Source organism: Sinocyclocheilus rhinocerous, unplaced genomic scaffold, assembly GCF_001515625.1.
Source record: "Sinocyclocheilus rhinocerous isolate Xijiao unplaced genomic scaffold, SAMN03320098_v1.1 scaffold6424, whole genome shotgun sequence".
Classification (NCBI taxonomy): Eukaryota; Metazoa; Chordata; class Actinopteri; order Cypriniformes; family Cyprinidae; genus Sinocyclocheilus; species Sinocyclocheilus rhinocerous.
In genome coordinates, this window is record NW_015623666.1 from 110,185 (window position 1) to 121,669 (window position 11,485).

General features: G+C 40.2%; 2 protein-coding genes across 2 annotated transcripts; both read left to right on the forward strand.

Annotated features, from left to right (window-relative positions):
- The first annotated feature begins 2,821 nt into the window (after positions 1 to 2,821).
- LOC107721659 (POM121 and ZP3 fusion protein-like) lies at positions 2,822 to 4,207 on the forward strand. The gene is made up of 5 exons (XM_016529821.1): positions 2,822 to 2,828; positions 2,953 to 3,070; positions 3,766 to 3,842; positions 3,903 to 3,994; positions 4,109 to 4,207. Exons 2-5 carry the CDS (start codon positions 2,996 to 2,998, stop codon positions 4,186 to 4,188), a joined length of 324 nt encoding a protein of 107 aa, XP_016385307.1. The 5' UTR covers positions 2,822 to 2,828; positions 2,953 to 2,995; the 3' UTR covers positions 4,189 to 4,207.
- Positions 4,208 to 6,633: 2,426 nt separating this feature from the next.
- On the forward strand, positions 6,634 to 8,749 carry LOC107721923 (zona pellucida sperm-binding protein 3-like). The gene is made up of 8 exons (XM_016530184.1): positions 6,634 to 7,177; positions 7,428 to 7,546; positions 7,630 to 7,733; positions 7,801 to 7,978; positions 8,150 to 8,267; positions 8,348 to 8,430; positions 8,491 to 8,599; positions 8,659 to 8,749. Exons 1-8 carry the CDS (start codon positions 6,641 to 6,643, stop codon positions 8,728 to 8,730), a joined length of 1,320 nt encoding a protein of 439 aa, XP_016385670.1. The 5' UTR covers positions 6,634 to 6,640; the 3' UTR covers positions 8,731 to 8,749.
- The last annotated feature ends 2,736 nt before the right edge of the window (positions 8,750 to 11,485 follow it).

Sequence of the window (11,485 nt, forward strand, 5' to 3'; positions counted from 1 at the left end):
TAAAATAACCCGTATTAATTTCCTATGTTATTTCAATCATGCCTGAGTGATTCTTTGCTGAATCTTTGAAAGAAATGCATTTTATCATTTTTTTTTTAATTCCAGGTATTCATTAAATATCTTGTTTTTGATTTCCACAATATTTCTACAAATATCATTGCTGTCAGGTGGAAACCTTGTATCTCCACATTTCATCATTTCATCACATAAATCAGTGCTATTGGTCACCCTTTATGTCTGTCCGTGTTCCTGAAATGTAATGGTTTTGGGCCAATAGATTGAGTAAAAATGGTTTGCACCTACTCATGTAAGCAGAGAACATGGAGGTGGCCCGTGGTGCTGTGGTACAATGTGCTGGATGTTGCCACCCTCATTGCCTACGCCAGGGGCGGCCTGTTTGCAAGGAGCACAAACCTGTAGTTGTCATTTGTGAGGCATGTAAGCACTGAGATGGCAGTTTGAGATGGTGCTGTACCTGTGTGATTTTATTTTGTTAGTTTTATTTTCATCTATTCGGTCACATTCACTACAATTCACTACAGTTGCACTACAGACAGTTCAATTTCAGTGTTATCGGTTATCAGTGTTATGTGTATGTTATGTGTGACAAAGGGGCAAATAAACATATTTCAAGTGTTAAATGTGTTGGTCTAAATAACTGCAAAAATAAATATTTTAACAAAATGTCTTTATTCTTTTGTTTTATCATGCTTGCATAGATGGGTCATTATTGACCCATGTGTGTAAACTTGATGTAGTTGCAAAAAACCTAGGAAAATATAAAATATTAATTTATGGTCATTGTAAAAAGATATTTTGAATATTCACGGATCATGGAATTTATAGAACAGGGAATATTAAATGCTGAAATAAACTAATTTCAAAAGATAAAGCAAAAAAAAAATGCCCAGCGAAGTATGAAATAACATAGGAAATGAATACGGGTCATTTTAGACACATGTTGTGCATTAGAAGGGGTTTTCATAGCTTGTGCATCAAAGGGTTAAGAGAATTACAGTAAAGTACAGTATTTCTTAAACAGTATCAGTCAATAAATGATGTTGAGACTTAATATTTCTAAAATATTTATAGTTTCTTAATATATCTAAAATGTTTTTGCAATATATTGATGAATCTCTCTCATTGTGGAATCTCCAGACATTACAGGGATTGAATCAGAAGTACACTAAAGTGCAATTATTACACATCCATTAAATTAAAAATACACAATGAAGACTAAAAATGGGACGATAACGTTTAGTACCTGACCTATTGTACCTGACCAATTGGAGATGACATCTGCGCTGCTTAGTCCCTCCCATTTTGATAATTTATTGATATTTTGCTTTCTACTCATTTATATGAGTATAATTCACTGTTGCATCAAATTGTATTTATGTATATGGCATTACCATTAAACAAGTGATTATGCTAAACTAAAAACTCTTAAAAATAGATAATTAATGAATAATTTTTATGAACTAGGATACTTTTTTAGATGGCATTAACTTTCTATAATGGACAAACTGTCAGAGTTTCTTAATTGTAAAATCGTGAGCAAATGAAGATTAAAATCTCAGATCCATATCAAGCTTTCTATTGATTTGTGATCTTGACCGTTCTCAGTTGGTAATACATAAACTCTACAGGTCCAGAGGAGAATCAAAGTTAATCAATTAAGCTTAAAGGGGAGGAGCCACCTTAATTCAAAGCTGTACTAAATAGCAAAGCTAACACTGATGTGCACTGGGATAGTGTGTCTGAGTTTGTTAGGATGGGTCTCCTGCAAGCTTTGATAGTGCTGGGTGTGATTGTGGCATTTGACCTGAAGAATGCATGGGGAAGTTTGAGATACGGTCAAAGTCCAAGCAGCATGAAGCCACAATCAGATCCAGTTTCCGGAGGTCCTGCTCTTTCTTCTCAAGGGTTCTCCGTTTCAGAGTCTTGACTCCAGAAGATTTGTGCAAGAGCCTCTTGGTCTTCAGGAGAAGCAGGTGTTGCAGGGTCCAGTGAAGCCTTTGGACTGGAGGTTTCCTGTTGTTCCAGAGGTGCAGAGCGAGATGGCGGTGGACTTCCAGTTGAGGCAACCCGTGACTCCCGGTAGTGTAGCTATTCAATGTGGTGAGAACCGGGTTCTGGTTGAGGTAAAGCAGGACTTATTTAGCAATGGTCAACTGATCCAGCCATCTGGATTGTCTTTGGGAGGATGTCCCGTTGTTGGTGAGGACTCCAACTCTAGGGTGCTCATCTTGGAGCATAGACTGCAACAGTGTGTTGATGGTAAGAACTTAAATCTTACTGGATTTTGTACACCAATAAAAATAAAAGTTCTTTTGTTGGTGTCCATTATTCCTTGAACCTTTAATTTCCATGGGACTTTTCCATTCCTTATAATGGCAGACTTTTCATTTAAGAACTGATCACTGAAAGGTTCCTTGAACCAAAAGTGGCTGCTAAAACATCTCTTTGAACCTTTTTTATTTTTAAGAGCGTAGATTAGGAGGAACTTTGTAACTGAAATCTCTTACAGATGACTGAGGATGCGCTTGTCTACAACTTTGCTCTTACCTACACTCCTGAGGTGCTCGCTGGCACTCCGATTACTCGTGCTGTTGTTGGTGTTCAATGCCATTATCAAAACTATCTGACCTTATGTGACTTCCAGCACTTTCTAGTGTTTCAACTGGAAGACCGTTTATTTGGTGCCTCTTTGAACCGCAGGTCTCATAATGTGAGCAGTAATGCCTTGAGGCCAACTTGGGTCCCTTATGCTTCAACGGAGGTTGGCGAGGAAGTCTTGCTGTTCTCCCTGAAGCTGAGAATCATGGGTAAGGTTCTATCACTATGTTAAGTTGTTCTTGAGTTTGCTCCCTGGAACCACTTTGTCAGAACTAGGGCAAGTCAGCTGACATGAAGTGGCATTGCCATGGAGTTCTTTGTAGTCTTTATCAGGTGCCTTGTGGATGGCAAGGCTACGGCTTCCAGCTCGTGCTTCATGCCTCGATCCCAGGAAGACCAGATCCAGTTCCAGCTGGAGGCCTTTATGTTCCAGGAAGGGTACAGTCCTTCTGTATGTACTGTGAGTGAATTAGCTTTTTCTCTTCCTGTCTGCTTCAGTTTGACCTTGTACCTGTGGTGTCTCTTGCAGATCTACATAACGTGTATTCTGAAGGCCACTCTTGCTTCTGCACCCAGTGACACTCTCCGCAAATCCTGTTCCTTTGCCAATGGGTATGTTCATGCTACTTAAGCTTAATCCGTTCTTCTTGCAGATGATTGGTCCTATCCGAGGCCTTCACACTTGTACTTCCAGGGTGATGTTATTAATATTGAGGCATCCGTGAAGGTGTACAACCATGTTCCGCTGCGTGTGTTTGCGGACCACTGTGTGGCTACCCAAGTACCTGATGTGAATGCTCTTCTGAGATATTCGTTCATTGAGAATCATGGGTAAGGTTCTATCACTATGTTAAGTTGTTCTTGAGTTTGCTCCCTGGAACCACTTTGTCAGAACTAGGGCAAGTCAGCTGACATGAAGTGGCATTGCCATGGAGTTCTTTGTCGTCTTTATCAGGTGCCTTGTGGATGCCAAAGCTACGGCTTCCAGCTCGGGCTTCATGCCTCGATCCCAGGAAGACAAGATCCAGTTCCAGCTGGAGGCCTTCATGTTCCAGGAAGGATACAGTCCTTCTGTACGTACTGTTGAATTTGATTTTCTCTTCCTGTCTTCAGTTTGTGACTTGTTTCCTGTGGTGTCTCTTGCAGATCTACATAACGTGTATTCTGAAGGCCGCTTCTGCACCTAGTGATACTCTCCGCAAATCTTGTTCCTTTGCCAATGGGTATGTTCATGCTACTTAAGAAAACGTTGAATGTGCCGTGTCTGATATTTATTGTTGCAGGTGGTTTGCTGCTGATGGGAACCACCAGGTTTGTGGTTGCTGTGACTCAACATGTGGTCCTGATGGTGGAATTGCTGCTTCTCCTTTTGGAGGTAGGCAGCTGCTACAAGATTGCTTTTGGCACAAGAAGTGGTACTTAACCTGGGAATTTGGTCTGTGTTTGTGGAAATTTTTTTTTTTTTTTTGTTTGTTTTGTTTTCCTCTAGGCGTTCAGTGGGAAGGCAAGGCCTCACTCGGTCCTGTAATGGTTCAAGAGCGACGGAAGACTTTAGCTGGTTTTCAATAAACGGGGGTGGAAAAGCCTATTCTTGCTTCTGGTTTTTCTTGCCTAGTTTAACCAATTTTGATTTGAGTGTGCTGTAAGTGGGTAGTCCTACTGTACCCGTTCTCTTTCCAGAAGGAAAGGCTCCCATTTCTCGGTAGGGAAATAATATGAACCTTTTAAAGAGACCTGCTGTGAGCTCCCATTGAAGATTACTTTAAAGGTGGAATACATTGCCCTGACGCTGTAAAGGGAATTCCATTTAATTGGAGTCGGTGCCAAGAGTTCTGATTCAACACCCACTTCCTTGAAGCAGTGCAGATATTTTGCGTGCATCTTATGCAGTGAACTTATCTCTTTCTATGTGTTTACTTCAAATGAGCAGTTTCATTTCTCCTTGCACTCCCAAATACACTTTTAGTCATTTAGCAGACGCTTTTTATACAAAGCGACTTACAAATGAGGACAATAGAAGCAATCAAAACTAACAAAATAGCAACAACAGGCTAACCGACACTTGTCATTTGCACTTAAGGCAATACACGTAGCTTTAAAAAAAAAAAAAGTAGAATTCAAATTGACTCGAAAGTGCTAGAGTTAAAGGGTCAAACAAAGATGGAACAGATGTGTTAGTCATTTCTTGAAAGTGACTAAGGACTCAGCTGCTTGGATTGCGTTGGGCAGGTCGTTCCACCAGGAGGCAACAGTTAATGAAAGTCTGTGAAAGTGATTTTGTACCTCTCTGAGATGGCACCACAATGCGTCGTTCACTTGCAGAACGCATGCTTCTAGAGGGAACATGACTCTGAAGTAATTTAGGTAAAGGGGTGCAGAGCCAGTGGTGGTTTTGTAGCAAACGTTAATGCCTTGAATTTTATGCGAGCAGCTACTGGTAGCCAGTGCAAATTGATGAACCGAGGTGTGATGTGCGTTCTTTCTGGCTCAAAGAGTAATCTTTCAGCGGCATTTTGGATTAATTGTAGAGGTTTGATAGAAGTGGCTGGAAGACCTGCCAAGAGCATTGCAGTAGTCCAGCCTGGATAGAAAGAGCTTGAACAAGGAGTTGTATGTTCTGAAAGAAAGGGCCTGATCTTCCTAATGATGCGTGTGTGTGTATAATAGCATATCTGCAGGACCAGGCAGTTTTAGCAATGTGGTCTGAGAAATTCAGCTTATCGATCAACTCCAAGGTTTCTAGCTGTTTTTGAAGGAGTTATGGTTGAGCCTAACTGGATGGCGAAATTGATAAAGTGATGGGTTTGTTGAAACCATAAGCAGTTCTGTCTTAGCCAGGTTGAGTTGACGGTGATGTCCGTCATCCAACAAGAAATGTGTGTTAGACAAGCTGAGATGCGAGCAGCTATCGTCGGATCAGAGACTTGGTTGAACAACTCGTTCAAGTGTTTTTTTTTTTGTTTTTTTGCAATGAAAGGTAGAAGGGAAACCGGTCTGTAGTTCTCAAAGAGTTAAAAGTGGGTTTCTTAAGAAGTGGGGTTATACGAGCCTGTTTAAATGTTGGAAAAACACCAGTGTGAAGGAATGCGTTAATGGTGTGAGTGCAGGTTCAATGGCAGGAGAAATGGCTTGAAGGAGATGAGATGGAATAGGATCAAGCGGACAAGTAGATGGATTATTGGAAAGGATGAGTTTAGAGACTTCTGCCTCAGAGTGGAGAAAAGGATGAAAACGAGTGTATGTTTGCTGGTAAAATGTGTTTGGAAGTTTGTGGTGTGGCAGATTGTGCACTGCCACATTCTTCATTAATAAAATTACAAACCTCAAAGTCGTCAGCTGTTAGAGTTGATGGAGGAGGACAAGGGAGGGAGGAAAATGTTTTAAAGAGCATGCGAGAGTTAGGCGAATTGTTAATTTTGTTGTGATAGTATGTCCTTTTAGCAGTGGGTACGATATACATTTAAGGTCAGTAGGATTTTGTGATTTGTGCCATACTCTTTCTGCAGCTCTGAGCTTAGAACGATACTCACGGAGAACATCAGAGAGCCAAGGGGCAGAAGAGGTGGTACGAGTTGGCCTGGAAGACAAGGGTTTTGATGGTCAACAAGGCATATTGGGAAACAAATTTAACTGTCTTCTGGCATGCTTATAAATCAAAGAAGCACACTCCCAGTTTTCAACCTGCAAGTATCAACATTGGCACAACATTTTCTACTTTTGGAATTTTCCACCTTCAAGTGGGTTATTTATAGGTCTTATATTTTAAATTAGGAAAATGGCATGCATCTAATTTAAGCTCAGTTTAATATTTAGTGTGCCAAACTTGCAGGACCTGAACTGATGTAAGGGTTTTTGTGCAGTAGCAGATCCGTTATAATTCCGAAAAATCATTGACTACGTAACACTCAAATTGAACCTTAATGTTGTCTGGAATCTCAGTGGATGACCTTTTTAAGTCAAGTCAAGTTTATTTGTAAAGCGCTTTTCACGATACAAATCATTGCAAAGAGAGTTAGTTAGGATGGGTCTCCTGCAAGGTTTGTTAGTGCTGGGTTTGATTGTGGCATTTGACCTGAAGAATGTATGGGGAAGTTTGAGATATGGTCAAAGTCCAAGCAGCATGAAGCCACAATCAGATCCAGCTTCCAGAGGTCCTGCTCTTTCTTCTCAAGGGTTCTGGAACCCTTTGCAAAAGGCTTCTCCGTTTCAGAGTCTTGACTCCAGAAGATTTGCACAAGAGCCTCTTGGTCTTCAGGAGAAGCAGGTGTTGCAGAGTCCAGTGAAGCCTTTGGACTGGAGGTTTCCTGTTGTTCCAGTGGTGCAGAGCGAGATGGCGGTGGACTTCCAGTTGAGGCAACCCGTGACTCCTGGTAGTGTAGCTATTCAATGCGGTGAGAACCGGGTTCTGGTTGAAGTAAAGCAGGACTTATTTAGCAATGGTCAACTGATCCAGCCATCTGGATTGTCTTTGGGAGGATGTCCCGTTGTTGGTGAGGACTCAAACTCTAGGGTGCTCATCTTGGAGCATGAACTGCAGGACTGCAACAGTGTGTTGATGGTAAGAACTTAAAACTTACTGGGTTATTTGTACACAAATTAAAAATTTAGGTTGTTTTGTTGCTGTAAATTCTTTGAACCTTCTAATTTCCATGGGACCTTTCCATTCCTTATAATAGAAAACTTTTCATTTAAGAACTGATCACTGAAAGGTTCCTTGAACCAAAGGTGGCTGCTAAAACAGCTTTTTGAACCTTATTTTTAAGAGCGTAGATTAGGAGAAACTTTGTAACAACTGAAATCTCTTACAGATGACTGAGGATGAGCTTGTCTACACCTTTGCTCTTACCTACACGCCTGAGGCGCTCGCTGGCACTCCGATTACTCGTGCTGATGGTGCTGTTGTTGGTGTTCAATGCCACTATCAAAGGTAAGTGACCTTATGTGCCTTCTAGCACTGTTTCTAGTGTTTCAACTGGAAGACTGTTTATTTGGTGCCTCTTTGAACCGCAGGTCTCACAATGTGAGCAGTAATGCCTTGAGGCCAACTTGGGTCCCTTATGCTTCAACGGAGGTTGACGAGGAAGTCTTGCTGTTCTCCCTGAAGCTCATGATGGGTTTGTGCAGTTTCTTTAGACCTTAAGCATTGTGAATGAGGCTGTACTTAAACTGTTCTTCTTGCAGATGATTGGTCCTATCCGAGGCCTTCACACTTGTACTTCCTGGGTGATGTTATTAATATTGAGGCATCCGTGAAGGTGTACAACCATGTTCCGCTGCGTGTGTTTGTAGACCACTGCGTGGCCACCCAAGTACCTGATGTGAATGCCCTTCCGGGATATTCGTTCATTGAGAATCATGGGTAAGGTTCTATCACAATGTTACAGTTGAATTGTTCTTGAGTTTGCTCCTTGGAGGCACTTTGTCACCGAACTAGGGTAAGTCGGGTGACATCAAGCTGTTCTTTAACCACTTTGACCCTGATGATAAGGTTGTAGAGTTGACATGGAGTTCTTTGTCATCACTTTATCAGGTGCCTTGTGGATGCCAAGGCTACGGCTTCCAGCTCGCGCTTCATGCCTCGAACCCAGGAAGACAAGATCCAGTTCCAGCTGGAGGCCTTCATGTTCCAGGAAGGATACAGTCCTTCTGTACGTACTGTGAGTGAATTTGCTTTTTCTCTTCCTGTCTGCTTCAGTTTGTGACCTCTTACCTGTGGTGTCTCTTGCAGATCTACATAACGTGTATTCTGAAGGCTACTCTTGCTTCTGCACCCAGTGATGCTCTCTGCAAATCTTGTTCCTTTGCCAATGGGTATGTTCATGCTACTTAAGAAAACGTTGATTGTGCTGTGTCTGATATTTATTGTTGCAGGTGGTTTGCTGCTGATGGGAACCACGAGGTTTGTGGTTGCTGTGACTCAACATCTGGTCCTGATGGAGGAAATGCTGCTCCATCTGCTGCAAGATTGCTTTTGGTACAAGTGGTACTTAACATGGGAATGTGTTTGTGGAAACGTGTTTTTTCCCTCTAGGCATTCAGTGGGAAGGCAAGGCCTCACTCGGTCCTGTAATTGTTCAAGAGCGAAAGAAGACTTTAGCTGGTTTTCAATAAATGGGGGTGGAAAAACCTATTCTTGTTTCTGGGTTTTCTTGTCCAGTTTGACCAACTTTGATTTGAGTGTGCTGTAAGTGGGAAGTCCTACTGTACCTGTTCTCTTTCCAGAAGGAAAGGCTCCCTGTTCACTGTAGGGAAATTTAATATGAACCTTTTAAAGACCTGCTGTGAGCTCCCTTTGAAGAGTACTTTAAAGGTGGAATACATTGCCCATGATGCTGTAAAGGGAATTCCATTAAATGGAGTTTGTGCCAAGAGTTCTGCTTGAACACCCATTTCCTTGAAGCACGATATTTTGCGTGCTTAGGCTGTGAACTTATTTCTTTCTGTGTTGGAAGCTTCAAACTTTATTTATTTTTTTCCCAATATGCTTTGACTGTCTTCTGGCATGGTTTTAAGTCAATGCGTACGATTAAAGCAGGTTAAACTGGGAGTGTGCAAGTATCAACTTTGGCACAATATTTTTCACATTTATTTATAGGTCTTATATTTTTAAATTAGGAAAATGGCATGCATCTCATTTAAGTTTAATTCAGTGTGCCAAACTTGCAGAACCTGAACTGATGTAAGGGTTTTTGTGCAGTAGCAGATCCGTTATAATTCCGAAAAATCATTGACTACGTAACACTCAAATTGAACCTTTAATGTTGTCTGGAATTAAGATGTTTGGAATCTGAGTGGATGACTTATATTTTATTTGTTCCCCCCCCCTCCCACTTCTATTAAACAATTTGACTTGTATTAGTAAAACTGACTACAGAAATACTAAATTTATACAGTTTCTGCAAATCAAGTCTTCGTATTGGTTAAATGTATAATTGAAGTAAATGTTTTAATTTAGATCTCCAATATATCCCAGCAGCCACTAGAGGGCGGCGTGTTTCTTGTGATGGTTTTGTGGCCGCATCAAAATGCATTGTCGGAATCTTAAAGATTCTGAATGGATTTTAACCCTTTGATGCACACCATGGGTCTAAAATGACTTATTTTTGTTTTTTTTAGAATTGGTATTCATTCCCAATGTTATTTCAGTTATGGGTGAGTTTCTTTGCTGAATCTCTGAAATGTTTTTCTATCGTTTATTATACCAGAGTCTTTAAATGTTTTTCATTTCCACTTTTTTTTTTTTTTTTTTTTTTTTTTTTTTTTTTTTTATTTTTTTTTTTTTTTTTTTTTTTTCTTTTTAAAAACAAACACTGCTTTTGTATTTCTACATCAGTTTTACACACATGGGTCAAAAAGGACCCATATAGAGAAAGAATTGGAAGTAGGAACACTTACTGCTGAAAACAATTCACCTGCCCCACATTTCACAACTTGACATGGCTGCTTTTGTATAACACATGCATTTAGTCTTTAAGTTATCACAGAAAATATTTGCTATATCGTGAAAGATAACTGGATATAATATTTGAATGTTAGGCTAAGGTTACCTTGATCTTAAACTTTGTTTTCTCTGAATCGCACTTACGCACTTTTGAGAAATTATCTTAGAACAAATTTAGGACGGTTTATACGCAACATTTTATAAATGAGGCCCCAGGAGTTGATGGACACTTGATGGGAACATGACATCAATCTATACAGCCAATCACACCTGGGAAGTGCCCATATTCATAGAATTGCACTTTATAGTTGGCTTGGTCAGCAGCATCAGGAAACTTTATGTAAAGACTCCTCAGTTCACAAATGGCTCTGCAGACTTTGTGAACTATTCTACACACAGTTGCTTCACTGGCACCACACAAATCACCAGTTTCACGATGAAAGGTCCCAGATGCCAAAAAACTCAATGTGAGCAGAACTTGGAGAGAACTGGGTAAAGGCCTTCCTCTGAGAGACAGACAGGAAAGTCTAGATTCAAGCAAAGATATTATCTCCAATGCATTTTCTTTGTACATACGAAAGTGGTCTTGAAAAGCTATGTCATCAAAGTAATGTAATGGATCACTCCTATCCACAAGTACTCTGGCTGGCCTCCGTTGTGCATGTTGGTTTTCATTTAGATATTCCAAATAGTCCATGCTCCTTCACAAACAGTACTAGGCAGGAGTTAAACCTGCCTCCTTGAAGGATTAATTTAAGCTTAAATTTATTCATAGACTAGCTATAATTCTCCCTCTTGCAATCGGCTTTGTTTAATCTAGAACAGGCTAAATCTATGGTTATTTTAACATATGTCTGTGCAAGTCGCTTTGAGTTAAGACAGCTCAAGTGGGCAGTTTAGTCTGGGATTAGGCTTAAGCCCTGTCTGTGAAACCGGGCCTTAGTCAACTAAAACTTGACTAAAACTAAATAGGATAAGGTTGACTAAATATGATAAAAGCTAACAAGGACATTTAACACGGGACTAAGACTAAGAATAAAATTGGAAATAGCTGACGGAATTAACACTCGTCAGGATTTAAACCATATCATAGTACTGCTCTCATTAGAGTTACAAATGACCTGCTCTTATTCAATTCAATTCAAGTTTATTTGTATAGCGCTTTTCATGATACAAATCGTTGCAAAGTAGCTTTACAGAAAATTAAGTTTCTACAATATATTTAGTAGTAGCTTATCAGTGGTAACTATGTAAAATTGATGTACATATGGCAGAAATGTACAGTAAAAATCAATTAAAGACGTAATCAAACAGACGATGAACACTATTAACAGCAATTATTATATGATGCAATCAAACTTATAGCAAAATGTGGTAGTTCTGTATGTTGTTTCAGAGTTGGCATCATCTGAGGTCCTCTGAGGG